This window comes from Mastomys coucha, unplaced genomic scaffold, assembly GCF_008632895.1.
Source record: "Mastomys coucha isolate ucsf_1 unplaced genomic scaffold, UCSF_Mcou_1 pScaffold7, whole genome shotgun sequence".
In the NCBI taxonomy this organism is placed as follows: Eukaryota; Metazoa; Chordata; class Mammalia; order Rodentia; family Muridae; genus Mastomys; species Mastomys coucha.
The window spans coordinates 106,209,096-106,219,534 of record NW_022196913.1 but is presented as its reverse complement, the minus strand read 5'-3'; the positions used below and the strand labels follow the sequence as shown (position 1 = coordinate 106,219,534).

Below are 10,439 nucleotides of genomic sequence, written 5' to 3'. Positions count from 1 at the left end.
GCTGGCCTCGTACTCAGAAATCCGCCTGCCTCTGCCTTGCAAGTGCTAGGATTAAAGGCGTGCACCACCACTGCCTGGCTGACTCTGGTTTTTTCTTTTGTTGAAAACTTAGAACACAAGGCACAGCTCATTCTCCAAAAGCCTCTTTGCCTATTTTCACCCAGTGATCATTTTGCTTCTTACCTGCTTAAACCTCTCCACTTCTCTTTAAGAACCAGCAAGACCCAAGAATTAAAAGGCAGCTCAAGCCTTAGGGCTTATAGTAGGAGGAGAGGAAAAGGACTTAGGAAACTATAGTTGAGTGTGTATTTCATGGATTTGTTGATGTGACAGTCTAGTGAGGACATGGCTGATCCTGCCTCAGTAGCTGTTGGCAGCATGAAGGAGAATGTGCTTAGATTTGGATAGGACCACCTTTTTCGATGTGCATGAGGGTCTTACCTGCAGGGAAGAAAGTGGACTTGGTGTGGGGGTGGGGTGGGGTAGGATATATATATATATATATATATATATATATATGTACATATATGTATGTATATGTATGTTCAGCAAACTCTAAGCAGCTGCACTTGACTTTGTGAGGGGAAGCAGAGGAAAGAGTGGAGCTCCCCACCCTGTGTGTGTGTGTGCATGTTAGTGTTATATGCTAAAGGGCCAAGAGAAAGCCTGGTGTTACTTTTCCTAGAGAGACATGAACGATGTCTGTGTAGCCAGAATAGAATAATAATGACTTACCAGAGATATGATTTCATCCAGGTCTATCTTGGTGAACCAGTGAGTTTCCTGGGCTCACTTATAGGAGCACAGAGGAGGGGTTACTCACAGGGGCATGCATGACCTAAAAACAGTTGCTTTACCAAAATGTCACACTTTGCATGGGTGACAGCTTTCCTATAATTGCATAGATTGATCCTACTCTTCCTTTAATCTGCCTGCCTTCCATGTACCCTAGCACCTCCTTTGTGCATCTGGGACCTTGGTGTAGGGTAGAGTGGGCCAGAATCTTGAGAGGGTTAATAGCTCCTCCCAGCCTCCCTTCTGTGAGGGATGATAACATCCTCAATCTTAGGAGGGTCTGGACAGTGTGAGAATCATAGCTGCTCCACTTCAGAGAAGACGAAAGGGATACATCATGCCTGGAGGACAGTGTTCCCCAGTACGTTGTCTGAGGATTGTGGGGCAGATTTGTTCAGAACAATGGGATGTTCCAGAGCCAGGAAACAGAGACAAGGGCCAGGGGCAGGAAAAACCTGGAGCAGAAGGGGCTCGAACAGAAATGAGTGGACAGAGTCACTTCCTCAGGACAAATGGCAAGAGCTCAGTGACAGACTGAGGCAAGGGATTCAGGGAGAAGCAGAGGAGGAGGAGGAGCTCAGCCAGTCTGCTCCGATGCTTTGGCTTGAGGCTTTTCTTCCCAGTTCCAGAATTCACAGCTCTTCGTGAAACTGTGGGTTCTTGACAGCAGCAACTTGTTTTCAGAACTTAAATTATTCCAAGCTCATTTATGAATATTTCATTTTTAGCTAACTAATTGGTTTCGAGGATCTGAATTATGGATGTAGAGGATGGAAGATTAGTTTTGTCGCTGTTGTGTGCTGGAAGCTTTCAGGGCTGATTTTATTTCTTCCTTAACCACCAGATTCCACATTGCTCATTAGTTCAGTTTGTCTGGCTTTGTGGGGTCAGGACACTGGCTAAGGTGCTAAGGGACATAAAACCTAGTCAGGAAGAGCACTCTGCCTGTACATGGCCAAGAGACTCACACTTCGCCCTGTTGCACTCTGTGCTGTGCTCCCACTCGGTGTCACCAGCATATACCAGAATGCATCCTGGATATCCCTGGTCAAAGCATGGGGTTTATAAACACCGAGTCTCCCAGTCCTGCAGGTGAGGGCTCAGCTCTCCACAAGACATCAGCCACAGCTGAGCCTCTGAATGGCTAGCTGCAGTTTGGTGGATTGTTGTCATCTTCCTCAGGTTAGTCAACTTGGTAGAGAAACTTACAGAACACAGTAAGAGCCTCCACATTGTGGTGGAGACTAGGATGGCTCACAGTGCCGGGCTCATCACCTCCTCCCATCATTGGTACACGATGAGGTCAAGACTCACTCTGAAGTCCCTCTAGTTTTCATTGCACCCGGCCTCTACTTCGGTCTGGAAGACTTACTGCTCTTGTGTGACCTCTACCCTCCTGGGATTTCTAAGCCCTTTCCCTCCAGTCCATCTGGAGATCAGAGCTGCTGTGTTGTGTTGCAAAGCCCCCTTCAAATGGCACCTAGGTGAAAGCTTTTAGGCAGACATAGACCCACCTATCAAGAAGGACATAAGGTCTGGAGGTCACCCAGGGCAAAGACCATATCTCTCTAGGGGTTAAATTTATCTTGACTACACAGCTGCATGCTCAGGACATTCAGAGAACAGCTTCTGTCTGTATATCAGGGCATTGCTAGCCATGGGGTTGGGGCTGGGCCACAGGCTTCAGTAGGTGTCACGGGCAGCTAAGCTGGTGGGTGTGAGGTGGGTCTTTTATAGATTCAGCTAATGCTGCTTCTTGGATATTAATTGCTGTTCCTTCAGGTTACACACTGTAAAGAATAATAATAGGAAGTTTGCAGGCGTAAAGGCTTTGTTCTTACTCCATTACTGGATTCCTTCCTTCAACCTTCTGTTCCCTGGGAGGGTGGAGGGGGGTCCTCAAACACAGCCTCTGTCCTTGGTGAGTGGTATTTAGGGCTAGCAAGGGGACCAAAGGGCTTTAGTCTGCTGGCTGCTTTGTCCTGTCTCTTAGTGTGTCTTCATGTTTGTATGCACTGTTTCCTCCCATTTCTACTCACCCCATGTGCTTTAGTGAGAGGGATTGAAGTCTGAAATGGTCCAGACTAGCTAGGCTGTAGCCTGGATCCTCAGGCAGTGCTGACCTGTGGTTGGCATTGTATCTGTGCAGAGGCTCTGTCCCACAGGGTGCTCCCTTCCCAGGAAGTGTCCTGTTCCATTCCAGTGTCCAGTGTCCCTGAGTGCTTGAGGTGGGTTGCGTTGGTGAGAGCACCATAGTCCTGCTGCTCTGCCTGCAGACTGATCCCATCACCCTCCCTGCCTTGGGGGCTTGGGTGACTCCCTCAGCTAAAGGGTTTCACAGTGCTAAGTTGAATAAAATGGCTGGTGTTTCCCTTTGCAAGTGCCACCTTTATTGAGAGCAGGAAGAGTCTTCCTCATTCCACAACCAAGCCTTCATCTAAGATGGCCCCACACCCTAGGACCCCTCAACAGTGAGGGGTTGTCCAGTGACAGCTCTAGCATTGGGGGTTTCATCAGTCTGGGACCATACCCCTTCTTGGACTGTCTCAGAGTCCTTCCCAGGCATATCATCCATAGAACTGTATCAGTCCTGGTTCACATGATTGTATGTGCTGTTCTGCCCACTCTCCCAATCGCTGCTTCATTCCACCATCAATCTGCAGATGAGTATATTCATTATGAGCCCTCGTGGGCCAGAATGCTTTGTAACATGATTTGGAACTCACTTTGAAGCAGTTCTGATCATGCTATTTAAAAATCTCCAGTTCACTAGGCAACTTGAAAAATATTTTACTGTCTTTTACTCTGTAATTTGTGGCATTACATTACAATATTTTTTTCTCCTTTTTGCCAGGACAGTTTGAGTCTTTGACATAATCAGAATAGTTGTGTCACTCATTAGGAATGTGTCCCTCTCAGCAGTCTCTGAAACCCTTCTGCAAAGGAGTCTTGAAGTACTTCTGAGCACTGGGTTTAAGTGGAAGCAGGATTAATAAGGGACAGGATTTGTGTACTTCTAGCTACAATATGAACTTGTGCCCCTTCCAGCTTTATTGAAGGAGTTCGTGCAAAGGTTTTGTCCAGTTGATAGTCTTGAAGCAGGGTATTGCAAAATCACTTACCATTAGTAGATAGATATATCGACATTAACATTAAACATGCTTGCAGTTGGTAATTTGGGGAACTGCTTCAGACCTTTTATTTTAATAAAACACATGACCATTTCTGCATAAAGAAGTTGAGTAACTGTCCTGCTTTGTCCTCTCATGCGACTGTCTCCTGCCCAGTTGTTTCTTTTTCTTTTCTTTTTGCTTTTTTTTTTTTTTCTGAGACAAGGTTTCTCTGTATTGCCCAGGCTGTCCTGGAACTCGCTTTGTAGACCAGGCTGGCCTCGAACTCTGAAATCCACCTGCTTCTGCCTCCCAAGTGCTGGAATTAAAGGCGTGTGCCACCACTGCCCAGGGTGTTGTTTCTTTTACAGAGTTTTTTGTTATGAAGAGAAAGAGAGGCAGGCCTAAGGGTTCCACAAAGAAGCCCAGCACTGAAGAGGAGGTGGTAGAAAACCTTGCAAGCCCCTGTGAGGACGGTCCCCTGGCTCCAGAGGAAGGGAGCAGACTGTCCCCTAGCAGCCTGGAGTGTAGCAAGTGCTGCCGGAAGTTCTCCAACACACGCCAGCTGCGCAAGCACATCTGCATCATTGTGCTGAATCTGCGTGAGGAGGATGGAGATGCAGGTTAGTGCTGTGTGTCAGGTTTATATCAAGAGCCGTGACAGCTAATACCTGCTTTCAGGCTTGTTGCTTGGGACTGCTGTGTGCTTGAGCGGGTCTCTTCATCTGTTTCAGTGGTTGCTTACTGATCTTAGAGTAGTCCTTGAGGTGAAGATATGCAGTAGGTCAGACACATGGCATGCTGGTCAGGGGAGAAGATGTGGGGATTACAGTGGTGGTAAAACTCTGACTCTACCTTGGTAAGTTCATATGTTGGGAGAATGGGGAGCTTTTGGAAGCAAAGTGTTGACAGGCAGAAGGGCAGTCAAGAACATTCTTTCTAATGTGGACAAAGTAGACCTGATATCTCAGTGGATGGATAGAGAGCCAAGAGAAACAGGCTGATTGGTCACTGGTGACTGAAGACTAGACTGTGGTGGCTGTTCTAGAACATAAAAGAGCATGGGCTTCCTTGGGCTATGTTCTTGGCTAAATTTCAACTCTGAAGCAAATGAAATAGGGCTGAGAGTGGCCCCAAGCATGACATAGAGTGGGCATACCATGGCACATTTGCAGATTGCCTTCTAGCAGGAGTTGCAGAGCTACACCAAGGGCACCTGGGCCACTACTGTGGGCCTGTGGTTGTTTGATGGCCTCACTCTTTTCTGTCTTCAAGGTGGGCTGTGCTGGGCTGTGGACAGTGTGCTATGTGGGGCCCAGCATTTGTCAAGTTTGACTCTGCTCCAGCTTTGCTATCCTGCTGTAGCTTCAGTTTCTTTATCGATAACACGGGAATAAAAACTGGTCTTTCGTGTGAGTGCTTTGAGTATTAAACAAGACAGGACTTCTGTGGAGCTTGGCATAGCAGTGGCTGTGTCAGAAGACCCAGTGTACATTAGCTGCTCTTAGCTGTTCTATCCATCTGACCACAGCACGTTTGTCCTTCTGTGTTCTGAGGACAGCACATTTGAACACTGAGGAGGGAAAACATCTGCCTTGTGTCTGCTAGGTAACAAGAGGACCTGGCGTTTGACCCCAGGTCCTCTGCTTGAATTGCTGTTTTTAAATTTTTTTGTACTGTAAATGTCTCCCAATGATGTAGCAAAATACTTGGTATGCAAAATCTCTGCACAGATTGGATGAAATATTAAGTAATTCATCAATTTATACTTAACAGGTGTCCAGGTGGGTGGCCAAGGCTCATTGCCAGCATCTGTGGCAGTTGATTAAAACATTTTTCCAATCCCCTAAAGAGCGCTGGAGGTGATCATGTGACCCTTGCCACTTTGTGTGCTTACAGAACCCTGACATGGCAGTGGGCTGGTTGCTGTCCCTCAGTGTGAGGTTTCATTGTGTGTGTGTGTGTGTGTATGTGTGTGTGTGGTGGGAGGGTGTGTGTCTATATCTCAGCTTGGAACATAAAGTCATTTGGAAGGTTTTAGGGAGAAGTTGCTTAGGATAAGGTCATCCCATCTCTGAAGCTGAAACTTAGACAGTCCTGGCTCTGTAATTCACTGCTGTGGGCTATGGGCATTGCTGTTCTCTCTGTGTGTCTCTGCTTCTCCATCTCACTAGTAGCCTTTCTGTTTTGCATACCGTGTGTAGACACATACATATGCATGGACACCTACTCCTCCTCTCTTCTTTTCTGCACCCTACTTAATGCTTGTTGCGCCTTCAGCAGGTCTGGTCAAAGCAGCGTTTCTGGTTTCTAGCTGGTCCTCTTCAGAACTAATTCTCTGCCGTGAGTGCTAGTTGCTGTGGCTCCATGGCTTTCTCCTGCCACATCCTGACCATTCTGAAGATGCCTAAGATCAGGGCTTTCAGTCTTTTGCCATACTGAGTTCTTATGTAGCTGGCCTAGAACCTATCTTTCTATGTTCACACCTTGTTATGTGGTACTGTGGCATCATTTTCTTCAGTCCCCATATTTCAGTGTTGAGACCAGCCAGGACACAGTTGGCGACAATTTGTGTTACTATTTTTCTTGTGTATTATAAACAACTTAGTATAATCTCTTCACCTGTGTGTTTGTGCATGTGGTTAAATTCTTGACTGTAGATCTGCCTAGTCAGAAAATACACGTTATTATATTTCTCCCTAGAAAGCTCCTACCAACTTATGGCTTGTAAAGTTCTGGGAGCAGCATTGGATGTTTTAACTTTTGGTGTGTGTGTGTGTGTAGCATCTAACAAGTTCATTTAGTGTTCCCATATCTACATGGGTTTAGAGCTGACCACTTGAGACTGAATAAGCTATTTGGAGAAGGTCTCTGGAGAAAATTGGTCTTCCCCCTTTAAATGTTTCCTAACATTCCTGCCTGTATCTCTTCATTTAGGAGTGAGGCCTTGGAACCTTCCCACTATCCTCTTGGCACATCAACTGGTATGGTAATTATGAATGTGTTTTAGGCAGCTACAGTTTTGAGATTTCACAGGTACAGCATCTTTATCATGTCTAAAAGATACTGCTTGCAGCAGGCATCCTGGTCCTTTGCCTCTTCCCATGCCCTACTTCCTCCCATCTTCTATAGTTGTACTGTAGATATGTCAACTGAGGGCAAGCACCCCAAGGTCACTTATTCTCTGCATTTTTGATCACTTGTACATCTCAATAGTATTCTCCAGCTGCTGCAAAATGAAGCATCTTTGACAAGGGGTGAGAGCTACATTTACCTGCGGATATAAAAATAAGTGTTTAGAGTATAGCCAGAAGATATATTGATTTAGGGACATGGCAGTAGTTGTTTCTCTTTTAGGGTCTGTGAGCTCTCAAGCCAGGGATAATTAGCCAGGTATACAGTATCAGGCATTTCCTCTTATTGACTGGCCTTAAGTTTAATCCATTTGCCTATAAAATTCATGATGCCTTGGTTTCTAGTAGGTGAATACTATTTCACTGTGTAGATGTACCACATTTTAAATTCCATTCTTCAGTTGAGGGGTGTCTAGATTGTTTCCAATTTCTGGATATTATGACTAAGGCTGCTATGAAATAGTGAAGCACATGTCCTTGTGGTATGGTGGGATATTTTTTGGGTATATGCTCAGGAGTGATATAACTGGGTCTTGAGGTAGAACTATTTCCAGTTTTCTGAGAAGCTGCCAAATTGATTTCAAAAGTGGTTGTACAAGTTTGCACTCCCACCAGCAATGGAGGAGTATTTCCCTTGCTCCACATCCTCACCAGTATGTTCTATCACTTGAATATTTGATCTTAGCCATCCTGACAGGTATAAGATGGATCTCGGAGTTGTTTTGATTTGTATTTCCCTGATGACTATGTATTTTGAGCATTTATTTAAGTGCTTCTCGGACATTTGAGATTCCTCTGTTGACAAGTCTCTTTTTAGCTCTGTACCCCCATTTTTAAATTGGGTTATTTGGGTTGTTGTTGTTTAACTTCTTGAGGTTTTTATAAAATTTGGATATTAGCTCTCTGTCAGTTGTAGGTTCTGTGAAAATCCTATTCCAGTCTTTAGGTTGCCATTTTGTCCTATTGATAGTGTTCTGTCCTGTGTGTGCTTGCATGTGTATAAGTATGTTAAGTAAGCTTATAAAACAGTATGTTCCCAGGTATACATTTTAAGACTGTATATATATATTTGCTTCACTATCAAACAATCTGTTTTCCAGTATCTCTTCTATTGCAGGGGCAAGTCTCAGTGTTCCATAGGGAGTGTCTCATTTAGTTGTCAACCTCAAGAGGAAGACATTGTGGGTGGTATGCCTTTGGAGAGAAGATCGCTCACTATGATGACAGCCCTGGCTGGCCTGGAGCTAGCTATATAGACCAGGGTGGCCTTGAATTCAAAGAGATCTGCTTTTTTTAAGGTTTTGTACTGCTGGAATTAAAGGAATGTGTCACCACTCCCAGCTTGAAAAGTATTGACACAGCCTATATATGGAACTTGTGACTGTTTTGCTAGGCTTCCCAACCCCAAACAATCAGCAAATGCCAACTGTTGTCTTTTTTAAAAGCCATATGACATTTCTGCATAGGTGTGGGCCTATAGTTAAGGGGCATTAGTATTGTCTTAATGTAGTATTTAACATGCAGTTTTATCATTTGTCTTTGCATGTTTTTTTGGTTGAGGTACACGCCTCATCACACAGTTTGGGGGTGAAGAAGGACTGCTTTACATTATAGCTTGCATGGGTGTTGTCAGAGTGACCTGAGACCTCAGGTCCCAGCTCCCTTTCAACTGAGGCTGTCCCCACCTTGCCTTTGTCCTCTTGACCTCCAAAAAAAAAAAAAAAAGGAAATTCTTAATAAATATTATAAATATTATTTAGTTAATGAAATATTTAAAAATATAAGGTCTACAGAGAAGACAGAGCCTTGCAATTCAAAGTCTAAAGAACCCCTAAAAATAAACATTGCGCTTTGGAGTTGAAAAGACAATGCAAAACGGCCCATGTCCCCACCCTGTCACACAAAGCTAAGGAGTATCAAGATTCCCAGTGTGCCCTGTGGTTCAGATCACTGTTGCCCATGTAGATTTGTCAGCCATACTGCCAGCAGGTGGCAGAGTTGCCCTGTTTGCTCAAAGCTCACCTGTTGCTACCCCTTTCCCCATTGGTCTCCCAACAGGCATACACTGATCTAGTCTCCAAAGCTGTGATCTTGTCATTTTGAGAACGCTGTGTAAATTGAACAACACAGTATGTGATCCTGTAAGATTGGTTGAAAAACAACTGGGTGTTTAGACTTCTTTTCTAATTTAGTCCCCGAGGAATTTAAGTCTAGCTGAGGTGTTTATCCAGTGTCTCCTACTCATTTAGGGAGAAGTGAGGAGCAAGATCTGCCCTTCCAGGCTATGTCCTATGATACCACAACCCTGCCTTAAAAATCAGTGTTACCTCTGCCTTAGGGAGGCCAAGCGCACTCCTTCTGCATGCCTCTGGCAGGGAGGGTTTCCTGTCCCTTAGTAAGAAATCAGAGTTCCTCCGCAAGCTTCCGACTGTTTGCAGTCCACTCTGGGATAATTAGGCAGTGACTGGAGTTGGGCAGGCAGGCGCCATCCTCCTCACAGGATCATTAGTGTACACAGTTAGAAGCCTTGTGGAAAATATCCTCATCCTTCATTGATCCAGGTGGCGTAAAAGGACTTTAATTTCATAGTTACCTAACGAGAATGTAGAGCCTCGTTTTTTCCCCCATCTCTGGTCTGGGTGGATGGCTCTCAAGTATGTAGAAGAGATGCCCAACTGCCTGGGGCTGAGCTGCACACACTGCATGCTGCTCCCTAGGCTGCCAAGCACAACATTACAATTGGAAAATAGTCACATCATTCTTCCAGTACATGCACTATAAAGACCACTTCAGTGACATTTCAGAAATTGACCTTGACTCCAGAGCTTGTTAAAACAATTAGAAGAAAACAAAATAAGTGCTTTTTCTCTCTCCTCTGAACTCTGGCAAGTTAAAATAACATTTAGAATATGTATTCAACTTTTATTTATTTGATTCTACATTTCAATAGTAAGAGGAACTGGGAAGAGTTTTTATCCCTGTTGTTATGAGGAACAGCTGGTGTTTTTGAAAAACATTTTTCAGCCTACAGAAATCAATATGTCAAGCTTGTGAAAGCCGCTTCTGAGGCCCTGAAGTTTCCTATTTCTGGGGTCATTCCCTGAAAAGAAAACTGCAAAATTCCCCATTGTCATGTTAAACATTCCCATGGAAGAACACACTGTAATTTCCAGGTCTTCTTGAAGACACCTGTGCACTCCTTGGAGTTTTCAACTGTACTTCCTTCAGCTCTGTGCCTTGTGACACAGTTGCTTGTGACAGTTGCTAGAGACTTGATGAAGATGGTTCTGAGCTGCATTTGAGAGACTGCAGGTTGCATTGGTGTGTATGCGGTGGCCTTCTGAGCAGCACATGTTTCTCCTTGAGAAAGTGAGTGATGGTTCTGGCTGTTTCTTTTTGT

At 44.7% G+C, this 10,439-nt stretch overlaps 1 protein-coding gene across 3 annotated transcripts in view; it reads left to right on the top strand.

Moving 5' to 3' along the window:
• Positions 1-10,439, top strand: part of Zfat (zinc finger and AT-hook domain containing) — a 184,841-nt gene that overhangs the window by 42,765 nt on the left and 131,637 nt on the right. For all 3 annotated transcript variants that reach the window (XM_031359681.1, XM_031359680.1, XM_031359682.1), the window contains exon 3: positions 4,277-4,528. In XM_031359681.1, coding sequence (XP_031215541.1) covers positions 4,277-4,528 — 252 coding nt within the window. The remainder of the gene's footprint in view (positions 1-4,276; positions 4,529-10,439) is intronic.